Genomic DNA, 15,731 nt, shown 5'->3' on the forward strand with positions numbered 1-15,731 from the left:
CAGCTTGTATCTGGCCTAATATTTGTGAGTCACAACACATATTACCAGAAGCTTAGTTAATAATCTTACTTTCTTCTGTTCTCTTTTAAGTCAGTTAACGGGAAAGTCACATAGTTTATACCAGAAAGGAGAGAGAGAGACCTATCTTTTTAGCCAGCCAGGATGGGGTAGTTGGGGAGTGTTTTTTTCATGTCAGATTTTGAGTTATTTTTCTCCTTTCCTGAAGCAAATGCTAATGTAATAGACACAAAAAACATCTTTGCTAAAGTACCAAGAACATCAGCAGTGACCTTAGCAGAGGTGTCAGGAAATCAAACAGGCCCTCAGGAAAGTCAAAGAAGGGTTTATTCGAAATGGGTCTTTTATGAATATTAAGGTAGTTTCCGGAGAGTAACATACAAAGAATTCAATAAATAGCTCGGGTCACCTTGCAATGCCTTTGATAGCAGGAGGGGAGCTGGGAAAGCAAAAGCAGGATGGAGGAGAGAAGCAACTTGCAGGCAAAATATCTTCAGTTTGAGTTTCTAGATGACTATAGTAGTGCAGGTCCTACAAAATGAATTATCAGTTGTAGCATGCTGTGCATAGTCTTTAGACACCAAGACTAGAAAGATATATAATGTATTGGACCAGCCTGGCATTTAATCAAGACATGATTAAGCTTGCTGGGCCCCTAGAGCTGTTCCAAAAACTAGGACACTTTTGTGTAAAAATAATTTTATACAAACTCATTTGCAGTCCTGAAGCTTCTGTGAAACTAACAGTCTGAACCATGCATTTTAAATCATTTTTTTCCAGTAACTCACAAAATATTGATAGTAACAGAAACACTGGGAGATTCAGGAAGTGACTTGGGAAGGAAGAAGATGAAAGAAGCTACACCTTTTTCTTTCAACCCTGAGCCATTGAGGAGCCAAGAATAACTGACCAACCAAACCATGGATAATCCAGCCCTGCATTTTAACAATATGCTTCATCACAATGAATGGCCAGAAATTCCTTGCAGGTTAGTGAGTTGCTGGTAGAGAAGAAAATAATCACTCCATCCCTCTCTACCACCCTGGGATTGAGTTCCATGCTTACCACAAAAGAAGAAAATCTCTTCTTGTAAGACCAGCAGAGAAAAATATTAGGCTAGCAGAGGGGATTTCCCAGTCCTCTGCCAGCCCATCTGTGTTTCCATGCTGTCCAAACAGAAGGCAGCATGGAAATAAAGGTTAGTTTTTTTAAAAAACCACTAATAACTTTTAAAATTTACAAGGTTCTGTTACTGGTTTCAACACGTGCAAATTTATGAGGTTTTGGCATCTTTGAATCATCATTCAATAGTGATGTTCACTTCTGAAAGTGACATAAAACCAACGTACACAAACCAATTTGGTTGCAAAAACAACACAAAAACAGAATTCTTCCAGCTAACTTCCAAATCCCTGGCAAAATACAAATACTTGTATTTGCCGATAAGACAAGACATATGTATGGGGGCTGAGGAGTGTCTGGAGTGGGATATGGCATCCTTGTTTTCATGTGAAGTAAATACTCAGTTTTTTTGTGGGGGCTTTGGGCTATGTGGCCATATTCTAGAAGAGTTTTTTCCCTGATGTTTTGCCAGCATCTGTGGCTGGCATCTTCAGAGAATGTTGACATGGAAGTGAGTGGGGTATATATACACTGTGTGCACTCAGTGAAGGACAAGAAAGACCTTTGGTTGGAAGGAAGTGATTTACATGTTAATCTGTGTGTTGGTCTGTGTTGAATGGTAAGGCCTCATGGTATCTATTTAATTAGTGATCCATTGTCTGCTGAGAAATCCCCTGATCCTGGGTGCTGTTCGTTTACATGTTTTGAGTTTTGAGTTTGGTGTTTTAGAGGACTGGTAGCCAAATCTTGTTTACTTTAATGTTTTCTTCTTTCCTGTTGAGGTTGTCCAAGTGTTTGTGGATTTCAGTGGCTTCCCTGTGCATCCTGACCCAATATTTGTTGGCATGGTCCAGAATTTCAGTGTGTTTTCAAATAGCATTTTATGTCCAGGATGGTTTACAATATGTTCTGCAGCTGCTGATTGTTCTGGCTGATCCAGTCTGCAGTGTCTCTCATATTCCTTGATTCGTGTTTGAACGCTGCAATTTATGGTCCCTATGTACACTTGTCTGGAGCTGCACGGAATGCTATAAACTCCTGCGGCTGTGAAAGGGTCTCTCCTGTCTTTCACTGAGTGCAGCACTTGCTGGATTTTCTTGGTCAGTTTGTAGATCTGAACAATGGATACAAGCTACAGGAAAAGAGATTACACCTCAACATTAGGAGGAACTTCCTGACAATAAGGGTTGTTCGACAGTTCAACAAACTCCCTCGGAGTGTGGTGGAGTCTCCTTCCTTGGAGGTCTTTAAGCAGAGGCTGGATGGCCATCTGTCAGGGATGCTTTGAAGGAGGGCTCCTGCATGGCAGGGGGTTGGACTGGATGGCCCTTGTGGTCTCTTACAACTCTACGATTCTATGATTCATTGATTGTACTACAGATTGAGTTTCTCGTATCCAGATTTCTGAAATCCCAAATCTTCCAAAAACTGAAACATTTTTCATGGTTGAAATAGTGAAACTTTTGTTTTCTCATGGCTCAGTGTACACAAATTTTGTTTCATGCACAAAATTATTTAAAATATTGTGTAAAATTACCTCCATGTTATGTATATAAGGTGTATTTGAAACATAAATGAATTTTGTGTTTAGACTCAGGTCCAAAATATCTCACTATGTACATTACAAATACAGGTATTCCAATTCCCAAAAATTCTGAAATCCAAAACACCTCTGGTGCCAAGAACTTTGGGTAAGAGATACTCAACCTGTATAGGTTAGGCCAGTGGTTCTCAAACCTTTCCTCACTGAGACCCATTTACATCCACATATCCCACTTGAAATGGGCCCTCTGTATCTCTTGGGGTTTATTTATTAATTTATATTTATTTGCATTGGCTCCATACACACACACACACACACACACACACACGCGCGCGCGCAGATGTTCAAGTCAGTATTCAAATTTAAATTTACTTGTGATTGACAGCAGCCAGACTGAGCAGCAGTCTCAGGACAGTAAGGGAGGCTGCGGAGGCAAGACCTTGGCATCACAGACACATTCTTCCTGCTTCTTCTGTGGTTTGACACAACAGCCTCCTGCTTTGGGAGTTAAGAAGAGGAGGAATCCCTGGATTTCTCCTGTACCTCACTCCTACATCTGCAGGCTGCTGTCTCCCATTCACATACCAGCTGCCTGCTTTATGATTAAGAGAAGAAGGAAGCCCTGGATTCCTCCTGCACCTGATTCATGAAGCTGGAGTCTCTTGTATGACTCTCATGTGCAGCCAGAAAAAAGGGGTAAAAAATAGAGGTGGGTTAAAATCCCTTTTACTAACAATGCATCAGCAGAGCTCTGCACTGCCTATGAGGGAGGCTTTCTCCTCAACCCTCTTCAAGTGCTGAGATTTCTCTGTTGATTTTGTTGGAGAAACTGAATTTTAAGACACCTCTATTTTATTCCTCCCACTGCTGGGTTACAGCTCTGCATTGCTTATGAGGGAGGGTTTCTTCTCAACCCTCCTCAAGCTCTGAGACTTCTTTGTCAATTTTGTTACACCCAGCACAACTGCTGCTCCCCAGCAGCTCGTAAGGAGGAATGGGGGGCAGTGGCCTTTACTCCAACCACATACAGGCCGCAGCCTCCCCATCCCACTCTGACATTCACTTTCCTCTCTTCTTCTCACAAACTGCCCCATGATCTGAGCTGAAGGGATCACTAATAAAGTGTTCCAAGCACCTCTCCTCTCTGGAGAGTGAGCTAATCTGCACCTGAAGTTGCTTCCCCCCTTGACAAATTGTCATGCCCCCTTGGGGGGGCATGCCTCATCCTTTGAAAACTTAGGGGTTAGGCTGAGAAACAGTGACTAAGTAAAGATCACTCAGTGAGCTTCATGATTCAGTGAGAATTTGTACTTGGACCTCCCTAATCTGACCATCACGTAAGGTTACCACTTTAGCTCGGGTTCTCACTGCACTGATAACTCACTACAGTTGGCCCTCCACATTTGCAGGTTTGACTTTGTGGCTTTGATTATTTGCATTTTTGATTAATACATTCTCTCTAGCAAATCACTAGGTCCTCCAGTGCAATTATCTTACCTAAATAAATGTGAACATTAAAAGAACAAAGAAGAGAAAAAATGAAACACAAAAGGAATGGTCATTCTTGGAATATCTCTTTTGTCTTTTTATGAACTGAAAAGAAATTACATATCCTCTGGCAAGAACTATGACCCACATGCAGGAAATAAAGAGAACTTCTGGGAACAGGTTTAATTAGACTGACTGTGCTGGGTATTGGGAAATGAAAATTGCAAGGGTTTCCTTGTTACGAGAAAGTATACATCGGAAAGGGACCAAGGGAAAACTAAGGAGCAAGAGCCATGCTCATTTCCTGAAAAAAGCAAACAAATTAATAGTGGAGAGCTGCTCTTGCATTCTAGGCCATGTTCTCTGTCGTGAAATGGCACACGGCTCCATGCCAAGAGTAATGTAAGCAAAACTGAAATGAGAGAGAGAGAGAGAGAGAGAGAGAGAGAATATCAAAGCCATCAGGCCGTTCTCCTTCTAAGTTATAAATATCATAACAAGCCATCAACCTCCATGACTCTATATGGCCTTTATTAGCATGGTGCATGTCTTTTGACAATACAATTATACAAAATCATAGGAGTCAACAACAAATTCGTCTCACTTTGAAAGACACTAATAAAAAAAGAAGCAGATATGTTCTAATTTTATTCCATTTAATGTATCTTCCAACTGCACACAAGAGCACATATATACAGGCACAGCCTCTCTGGAAAACAAAGAAAGTGATAATCTTGTAGGGTTTTATTCACTTATTTATTTACACACAGTCCCAAAGTCACTGATAGTTTGGCCCAATCACTGTTCCAAAAGCATTGAAGAACCAAGCCAAGGTCCAACTGCATTTGATGTTAAACCTGTCGTTTAATGCTGCAACCATCTCTATAAAGTAACAAGACTATTAATCAGGATCCAGACCACAGAGATGTCTGCAGTTCCAACAAATAGAATCACTCCACAAGTTAACATTTAAATCAGCAGGAAAGCTCTCACTGGCACCAGTCAGGGATACAAAATAGCTGGATACATCATAAATTACAATTGTTACAAAATTTTAAAATTTGGGGGCCATCTGACCTACCCCAAGTACATTGTGACTAAAAAAAATCCACACTTCTGCACTGATAAATTGAAAGCATGATAAGCATGATAATCCACACAATAGTTACGCAAATGGTAAAACAATGACACAGTGAGCCTGGAAACATTTCTTTTTTGGGTTAGAACTCCCAGAATTCCTTAACCAGCATGCTATTTTCCTATGCTTGGGCTCACTGGTATGAAGCACCTCCCCCATATTCTGGGCTGTTTGCAAAAATTTACAAGAGATCTTCATACTGGTAGGCATACTGGCTAAGGCAAGTGCTATCTCCCTTGTGCCAGTTGCCTTGGAAAGTGGATCTGCAGGCTTAAACCCAATTATTTGTCCTATTAAGAATTCATAGAATAAAAGAATCATAGAGTTGGAAAAGACCACAAGGGCCATCCAGCCCAACCCCATTCCATGCGGGAAGACCAAATCAAAGCACTCCCAACAGATAGCCATCCAGCCTCTGTTTAAAAAACTCCAAAGAAGGAGACTCCACCACACTCTGAGTCAGCTTATTCCACTGTCAAACAGCTCTCACCATCAGGAAGTTCTTCCTAATTAATAGACTCACTGAACCAATGAGAGCTACAGAAGTGTTGGTTCACTAAGTTCCCATTGATAGTAGATCTACTCTAGTTGGTACAAAAGCTGAAACCCAGATGCCTGCATTTTTTGGACATACACACTATATGTAGGCTGGCATTCTGTTAGTGGCATGTACACACCTAAGTTTCCCTTACACCTGTGCATGTTCTTTTTTGTGATTACTCTACAGCCTCTGAAGCCACACACCCCCAATCCTGCTGCACAGCTATTTCATGCCTCATGGATAGCAGGTAGGATTGGAGAATCATGTGGATATGTCTCTGCAGCTTGATGCAAAATTATTACAGCAACGCTGAGACTTGCAGAAGACCCCAACAGATACCTGCATTATTTTACGTCTCACTATGGAGGCATAGCCAGACGCTTCTCTGAACCTGCCCACTCCTCATGAGACATGGAACAGCCATGTTGGAGGGGGGGTTCAGAAACTGTATTGTAAGTCAGGGGGGGCGTGTGGCTCAGCCCAGTATAGGTCTGCATGTAGAACTGCTTCTCTATTCTGAGCCATGCAGGATTGCAGCCATACTCTGTTCCCCCCCAACATTATACATTATATGCATCACACATTATAACTTGTGTCACAAGTGTGTCTTTATTCAAATCTGGTAAGGGAGAAATGTGTGAAAAGGCCTAATATGTGCCACTAATAGAAGATTTAATGTGGCTGAAATAGCTTTAGGAAACTACTGTAAATATTTGTGTGTAATACTGATAGACTGGTTACATCTTTAGGTGAATGTGGGGACAGAAATGTCCATCTCGGTCACACCTGTTAGATGCAATTAATTGTCTATGACTACAGCTGGATTGGAATTACAGTGGTCCCTTGTCATTTGGGAGAGGGATCCGTTCTGGCACACACACCCCATGGATAGTAAAAAACACAGGACCTGCTCTTTCCTGTGGCCACGTGTATGCACGGTCATTTAAAACAATGGAGCTTGCCATCCACGGAAGCTCAACTCTGCAGATTGCAAGCCCGTGGATAAGAAGAGTGCACTGTATTTCACACACAGTGTGTAGTCACTAGATAAAAAATTGGCAACTCTGGCTCTCCAAAGATTTTTGAATTGTAACCCCATAATATCTTCACCACTGACAATGCTGGATAGAGCTGATGTGTGTTGCAATTCAAGGGGTTGCCGTTGCCCATTTTTGTACTATATCCATATAACTGTAATATGAAAAGCCACACTGAGTAGTTGAGATGCCTTATTTTTCAAACGGAATTTCTCCATGACTCTAACAGTGACTTTTCCCAGGTGAAAATTAGTAGCCTGGAAATTTAATGAAATTTCTTGCTCCAATTATGCCTAACATGGACAAGGATGGCTGCACTATTTTTGAAAAAACTGAACAAAAAGCAAACAAAAGCTCCACACTCCCCAAAACTATTGCCTCTCTTAATCACCATGTCTCAGATGAATAGTAATGTTAACAGATTTGCATTTTTGTCTGGGGGTGGGAAGTACATCTGTACAAGGCCTGCAAAATGAGAGACACTAATTAAGAGAGATGAAGTAATGTTTAGATCTCTTTGTTTGGGGCTTCTCTTTGGTTTTCTTCCTAAGTAATGGTTCAAAGCACTGCAACCAGCATTAGGCTTAGTTGGCATTCAAAGCAAGAAATAAAATACATTTTTCAAAAACATTTCCAAGATGGCAATGGCTGACTGAGTGCTTTACTTTCAGAGCAAAAAGCAGCTCTAAGAACAAGCAACTCTTTTATTCTCAAAGCACAGGCTTGCAGTATTTGTAACTGCCAGTTGTATTACTTTACCTGCTCTGCTCTTTCTTGAGCATTATAAAGCATCTGTTCACACTAAATTCACACAAAGGTCATCTTTCTCTGAGATGCAGTACCAGCTTCAAGCCCTGGGCCTGTTTGCAAAATGGGAACTGGGTAGCTCTGTATCCATACCATGAACTACTTCAGATTTTTGGTTTGTTTGTTTGTTAACTCTTTTTAAAAAAGGAAAGACAGAGAGAGGTAGAGAAGTAGAGAGAAACTATGGAGAACAGTTGATGAGTTATTCCTTTCTGAGGCAGACCTGGCTTTAATCATCATATCCAAGCAAATTCATGGAAAAGCTCAAAGCAATCAAGGAAAGGAGAGGAAATCTGATTAGGAATCAAAAGGTAAAGAATGAGTAAGAGGAAGAAAGTTGGAGCCACAAGTACAAGGGCTTCCCCCATCTTCCTTACTGTTCCATAAACATAAAGCCCTGTATCTTTGTCTTCCTATCAATCCCAGGAGAGGGAGAGAGACAGAGGATAGATAGAAAGAGAAACCTGACATTTTGGCCAGTCCATACTGTAAGGTATGTTAAGGGGATAAAGAGTGGAGTGGATGCCTCATGTGAAGGACAGAGAAGTGCAATTGCTTGCCAAAAAATAAAATCTCTCTATATGTACAAAGTACCTTACAAAACCTAGAATGCAGGCATGAGAGAAGTTGTATATATATGCCACGTGGAATCACATTCAATTTCTTAGAGGCCTTTTTCATGACTTTTTAAATTGAAAAAAGGGAAAAAGCCAATGTAAACAACATCTATAAAACTACCCACCTCAGGAATGACAAACCATTCTGCAAAAGGTACATTTTTCCAAGCCTTCCTTGAAGGCAACCCCACGTACACTGCATTTCAGTTTATCAGAGCATAGACCATGGGTAGGCACCTTCATGAGGCCTAAGGACCAATTTTCATTCCCACAATCACTTTTTGCAAGCTGCACTGGCATCTCAGGGTGCACTGGAAATATTGTTAATGTTACTTCTGGTTGCCATTCTCAGCTAAGTGACAGCCTTAAAAGGCTTTGAGGTAGGGGCAGTTCTGGAAGGTTGGGTGAGATTCAGCTACTAATTGGATTGTATGGATTGGCCAAAATGCCAGATTCCTCTTTGTGTACTGTATATCCCCTCTCTCTCTCTCTCTTGGGATTGAAAGAATGGTAGAGATAGAAGGCTTTGGGTTTATGGGGCAGCAGGAAAGAGGAATAGAAGGGAAATAGTAGGATATACATTGTCTCAAGTCTCCTGCTCCAAATCAAATGGCTGCACTTACATGTGGTTTGGGGAGTTTGGCATTGTCTGGGAAAGAAAATCAAATGCAAAGAATAAGATGGTGCTGTCCTCCTGCATTTCCACACAGATAATCCAGCGCTATTTGCAATTAGGGTTGCCATAATTCTCTACCACAAACTGGGACAAAATGTAGGAGAAAATTTAGACCAAAATGCAGGACAATTGTAGGATAAAATTTAGCCCAAAATGTAGGACATTTAAGGTCCTCCATTTTTTCTTGAATGTCCTACATTTTGGGCTAAATTTTATCCTACAATTGTCCTGCATTTTGGTCTAAATTTTGTCCTACATTTTGTCCCAGTTTGTGGTAGAGAATTATGGCAACTCTACTTGCAATTGAATCTTACTTCAACAATAGTGATAGGACACCATCTATTGTGGTATCTCAGGCAAGCAGATTATGGTGTTCAGGGCAGGCTACATGGCACACACAGGTTTGTCTTCCAACTGCCAATGCTCTGAGGCCTCTAGCATCCACCAGCTGAGGTTGTATCTTCACTCTGCCTCATGGTAGGGTCAGCCTCAAATGACCAGGTGTGAACCAGGAGAGTGGAGAAGAAGACTGCATGGCCCTTTCAGTTCTCGTCCATCCACATAATAGCACCAGGGCAATGCTGCATTCAAATAAACATTAAATGTGCTGGGCTGAGATTTCTTCCCAACTAAACCTAGACCATGATCAATACACAGTGTATGTAGGTACATTTGTACCTGCAGACACAAAAGGTTTAGTGCAGATTTTAAAATTTGCTTACCTTGAATGCCACTATACAATGTAGACCAAGCAGCAGCATCACCACCACCAAGAGAATGGTGGCAAAATTCCTAACATCCCAGACTGATTCCACCAAAGGGATGCTCCCAACCTGCCAGTCATAGCACAGAGTGATAGGAGCCAGCAACAGCCAGGCGTTGAAGGCCAGGAGGTAGGAATAAGTTAGAAACCTACAAAAGGGAAACATGAAGTTCAACAGTTAGTATTTTCCTCACAGGCAGGACTAGACAAAACAATGGATCCCCAGAATAGCTTTCCCATAGGTTTCTAGCAAACCTAGAAGTGACTGGAAAACAACTTCAAGTTTTGTAGGGGGGTAAGTGATTTCAGAGCTAAATTTTCTCTCTCTCTCTCTCTCTCTCTGTGTGTGTGTGTGTATGTGTGTGTGTGTGTGTGTTAACTATTAGGGGGTTCAGGAAACTCTGAGGAGGCTCTGAGGCAGTAAAAACAGCAATGTGGACCAAACACTGCACAAGTCCCATCCTAGGTCCCAAGGAAGTCTATATTCAGTTACTCTGTGAATTCTGTCACAGGAATAGACACTGAAACACCTGTGGCCAAGTCTGATTTATGGGGCAAAAGAATGGTTTACTTGTGTACTAGATGCACTAAATATGCATCTACATTGTAGAAATAATGCAGTTTGGCACCACTTTAACTGTCATGGCTCAATTTGTAGTTTTGTAAGGCACCAGCACTCTTTGGCAGAGAAGGCTACAGACCTTGTAAAACTACAAATTTCAGGATCCCATAGGATGGAGATACAACACTTAAACTGGTGTCTAACTACATTATTTCTACAGTGTAGGTGCACCCTATGATTCCACTGGTGCTGCCATATTCCATCCTATGAAATCCTAGGATTTGCAGTTTAGAGAAGGGTAATTCTATGGCCTCAATACCTAAATACCCTAAGGGAACCAGATTCTGTCTGATCTAGGAAGCTAAGCAGGGTCAGCTCAAGTTAGTACTTGATGGGATACCACCAATTAATGCAATGTGTTGTAGTCTATATTTCCAAGGAAGGATTGCCAAGACCAGCTGTGCATATTCCTTGCCTAAGAAAACCTTATGAAATTCATGTGGTCAACAGACAACTTGAAGGCATACACACACACACACTTAGAAATCTCTCAGCCAGGGAGCTTTGACACCTCACCATATTACAAACACATAAGATGTAGCCGTAGCAATTAAAGGAGAAAAACAATGCTACAGCTGCATAGTGTGGTAGGGCCCTGGACATAAAATATATAGGCAAAGGAAATAGAATGTGTTACGTCACACACACCGGAGTATATCATACGGGGCTTTTTGGAGCTCAGATCCGGGGTGACTCCTGGTTCAGCTATGCGAATTCACATCGTAATGTGAATGTTTTATCACACCTGGTTGCCCTTCCATTGCCCTTCTGAATCGAGGGGGAATCGAATCTAAGGGAAGTCACATGATGCAGATTCATGCAAAGCGGAGTGAGTGCAAATTGTGTTAACACACCGGTGCATACCATGCAGATTCAGCAATTCGGATTGGGACCCTTACGCATGCTCAGTGGGGCTCCTTCCATGCCCCCTCCTTAGCTGTCATCCTTCATCGGACTGAAAGAGCAGTCAGGGGATGATGGGATAGGTCGCAGGGGGTCACTGGGGCCAGGGCTTAGATGCAGGAAAAGTCAGGGGATGCTGGGATAGGTCGCAGGGGGTCACTGGAGCCAGGGTTCAGATGCAGAAGGCAGGGGATGATGGGAGAGGTCGCAGGGGGTCACTGGGGCCAGAGTTCAGATGCAGGAGAAGGCAGGGGATGATGGGATAAGTCGCAGGGGGTCACTGGGGCCAGAGTTCAGATGCAGGAGAAGGCAGGGGATGATGGGATAGGTCACAGGGGGTCACTGGGGCCAGGGTTCGGATGCAGAAGGCAAGGGATGATGGGATAGGTCACAGGGGGTTACTGGGGCCAGGGTTCGGATGCAGGAGAAGGCAGGGGATGATGGGATGGGTGGCAGAGAGAAGATGGCATGAAAGAGGAGGAGGGGGATGGAGGAGCAGGACGCAAGGGGCCAAGGGGGGAAACATCGGAGTGATCTACCACACCAGACCAATTCGAAGTGAAATCGAGGTGAGAAGGCAATCTAAATTGTTAGCATTTTAAGAAAGCTGTCACAGATGGAATGTGTACATTTTCAGAGAGGCTAGCAGCAAATCAATAAGTGCTCTCATTGGTCCTACTGTGATGTTTGGCGAAAGCTTTCTAAACCATGCAAATCTAATGAAAGCTTTCAGCATTTGACAACAAGCAAAATGGCCAAGAGATTTTCTATTGTGATGAGCTGAGACATGAACTAACCAACTATCTCTAGCATGTGATGAATGTTTGTAGCAGGTTTGGAAAAACAATGTGTAGCTGTTGGCAGAATGTTTGGAAATAGCAGAAGAATTGCCATAACAGAGCAGAACATTCTCAAGCCGCTTACTTGGCCTTATTGGATTCCCCCCCCCCCTTTTTTTTTTTTTTTTTTTGGTTGAATATAATTTCTAGAGGAACTTGTAAGTTGTTAAAGTGCTGTACAGATCAGTACACTTTTACCTTTATGCATCCAAAGCACCTTGCAATTTAGCTTCTCCAAACCTTGCTGGACAGAGCAGGGTACTGACTTTTTCAAAGCCAGGCATAATCACTTAGCCAGCATAAGGCTTATACTGTAGTCCAATTCTGGAAAGCAGGGAAAGGCTATTTGTGTGTTTAGCTCAGAGAGGTCTACTCTGATTGGCATTGGTCTTTCAGGTTTTCCATCAGCTGACTAAGCAGAGGTTTTCCATTCAGCTAACTGGTGATGCCAAGGGTTAATCCTGGAGATGTGACCCCCCCCCCCTTTTAAAAAAAGCATAAAAAGTCAGGGAGAATTTTTTCCCCTTTTTTCCTGTTGGAAAAATTAGGAAAAATGGATTATGGAATATTTTTCCATAATAATAAAACATATAGGACATGGGTTCACACATTTAATGCCTCACACACATTTCTAAAAACTATGTGTAAGTAAGAGTTTTATGTAAGACTCTCTACAGTATCGGATCATTACAATTCCAAACCTTGGTTTCCTTTTTACATTATTTTTTTTTTTACAGAAATGGTTTTATGATGTCTGGTTGATGCTGTGAAGAAATAGTGGAGACAAAATATTTTTCTCTATTTTGCTAATGATATCTTCTTCTGTTTTTATACGATTATTATTGAGCCTTTTCTCTCTCTTTTCTTTTTCTTTTCTTTCTTTTTTGGAAAGCTTGTACCTTATAGGACTGGCAGGTGTTTCTCATTATAAAGGATGTCCCCTATTTGAGGGTTGGAAAACTTTTTCATATCTATAGATTGAACATGATGCTAAAAAAAAGTCCCATATTTTGGAGTGTGGGCCCTTCATAAAGACAGAAATATGTGCATCATGCCATTTATAAATGAGGACAACATATTAATTTTACAGCGAAATGTAGGGCTAGGTTAACTGAAATCAATACTTTCATTTGGTATTCATATAGTGTCAGGGGTTAAAGTCAGCACACTGGGAAATGCTTGGATGTGTGTGTGTCTGACCATGAACATCCAGCACTGGAAGGACAAGGCTGATCAAGCACAGCTGATGCTCATAGCCTCAAGGACACTCTGATGCCTGTGTGCACTTATGCCTGGATGATGAAACATCTAGCTATATTGCACAGTGGGACACTTTACACTGTGGCACAGGAAGTAACTGAGTTTGGGAGACCGCATGGTCTGAAGGCTAAGGCCAGTTACACACCGGCACTTTAGTGCGTGACGAGCACGCACTAGGATTACAAAAGGGCGGTGCTTCTGCACCGCCCTAACCCTAGTGCGTGCCCATCACGCACTAAACGGCGGCGGCCCTTCCATATGGCCGCCGCCGTGAGGACGTCACGGCCGCGCCGCCTCTAGATGGGGCTGTGCGGACGTGACGTCCTTGCACCGCGCCAGGGCGCTTAGTGCGCCCTGAACACGGAGCAGGAAGGAGCTCCGTTTCAGAGCTCCTTCCTGGTTTAGTCCGCTGGGCACAGCCTTCAGACGGCTGTGCCCAGCGGACTAAAAGAGAAAGGGGCCAAGCGGCCCCTTTCTCTTCTCCTCGCCGCCACGGGGTGTCCTTGGGGCTTGAAGCCCCAGGGACACCCCTTTTCTGGCTGCGGGAAAGTGGCGTTTTGCTGCTTCCCTGCAGCCCGGAAAGCGGCGGATCAGGGCCTCAGCGGCTGCCGGTGTAGCCACTGAAGCCCCGATACTCCGGGGAAAGGGGCGGGTCCAGATGGGCGGTCTATAACCCGCCTATATAAACTCAAGGGCTTCCAGTAATTGCTTGTGGGTTGCAGTGGGAGAGTTGGTATTCGTGTGTGATCTGTAATATAGCGTTGGTGATTTGTAGCACTGTAAATAAAGATAGCACTTTGGGAGAGTCGGCTTGTCTGGTTGTTTATCAGCAGGAGCCAGAGTCAGCATTTGCTGGAGAGTTCCCGAAGCCTCTGCATTCTTCAGTTCCTGGAAGACATCCAGCTGCTGTCATCTCAACTGGGAGCTGAGAACCACGTTTCTGAATTTGCCAGTCATACTCTGCTGTATGCCAGCATTGGCTATATGGCTCAGATGAGTTGCTGACATATAGAATGTTGTTGCTGTTGTTACTGTAGTTGTGTGCCTTCAAAGTCATTTCCAGCTTATGGTGACCCTAAGGGGTTTTCTTCAAGTTTCTTCAAAGGGGGGTTGTTATTGCTGTTCTCTGAAGCTAAGACTGTGACTTGCCCAAAGTTATCCAGTGTGTTTACATGGCCGAGCCAGGATTCAAATCCTGGTCCCCAGAGTCATAGTCCAATGCTCAAACCACTACACCACACTGGCTCCATACTCATATAGAATACAAACTTGTTAACAGCTACCTCCTGATTGTCAGCCCTTCATGTTATGAATTTTAAGTCTTCCTTATTGCTATTTTGAAAACCTGGCAACACTGCTTCCAAATACTGCTGGACTGCAGTTCCCATGCTGGTGAGGAGTGATGGAGATGGAAACAACATCTGGAGGGCCACAGTTTTCAGAGAGAATGGTATCTTAGTCTGATTTAGTATAAAAAGAATGATAGGATCTTATGGTAACCTTAAGACTTACTTATTTCAATGTAAACTGTTATGGACTCCAAAAGTAAGGCTGCAGTCCATCAACATGAATAGCAAAGTATTATTAGTTTTAATAAGTTTGTTAATTAGACAGAGAAAACAGACAGACTTCTTCCTCTTTTAATGAATGGCCCTAAAATATAGGAATGTAGCCCAACTTTGCAACTGTAACACAAATACAAATATGAAATTGCCAAATAAATGTTAATATCCATTGCCAATGGGTTTTTTTTTTGTAATAAAAGAAAGAACTAAGCTTTGTTTGATCATTTTTAAAAGCTGAGGCAGCAATTGTTGCTGCTGCATAATGAATGCTTGCATGCATTTAGTTTAGTGCATTAGAAGTAATTATAAATACTGCTTGTGCAACCAGATTTTTCTCAAGAACATTAAAAAACCAGCTCTGAGGAAAGTGGCAGCTTGAGCATAAACGCTGGGGATTTACTTTCTAACTGCACTCTGAGTTATTTGCTTGCTTTAATCCATAGTTTATGCAACTCTGGAGAATGTTTTCTAACCATTTAATAAATCCAATAATTGTTAACATGTGTTGTAGTTCCTCCAATGAGCATCTAGTTTGGATTATTCCATTTGAATTAATGAGACCAAAAAGCACAAATAAGTACAATCAATGAAAAGGTTTTTGCATTTTTTAAAAGAACATTATTTTGCAGAATATTTTATTTAAAAAAAATCTTTACACATGTCTCATATGTGATGTAAATGTTTTATTTTTTAATCCTGATGCCAAGAAATCTACATTTCACATGACAGATGAGAATATCCATGAGCATGAAATGCTGAAATGGTGCTTCATTCAGTTCATTCACTCCCTTT

At 42.2% G+C, this 15,731-nt stretch overlaps 1 protein-coding gene across 7 annotated transcripts in view; it reads right to left on the reverse strand.

The window, feature by feature from the left end:
• The window catches only part of TMTC1 (transmembrane O-mannosyltransferase targeting cadherins 1), a 187,755-nt gene that overhangs the window by 98,005 nt on the left and 74,019 nt on the right, over window positions 1–15,731 (reverse strand). For all 7 annotated transcript variants that reach the window (XM_042467638.1, XM_042467636.1, XM_042467635.1 and 4 more), the window contains one exon: window positions 9,710–9,899. In XM_042467638.1, the coding sequence (XP_042323572.1) occupies window positions 9,710–9,899 (190 nt within the window). The remainder of the gene's footprint in view (window positions 1–9,709; window positions 9,900–15,731) is intronic.

This window comes from Sceloporus undulatus, chromosome 5, assembly GCF_019175285.1.
Source record: "Sceloporus undulatus isolate JIND9_A2432 ecotype Alabama chromosome 5, SceUnd_v1.1, whole genome shotgun sequence".
Lineage (NCBI taxonomy): Eukaryota > Metazoa > Chordata > Lepidosauria > Squamata > Phrynosomatidae > Sceloporus > Sceloporus undulatus.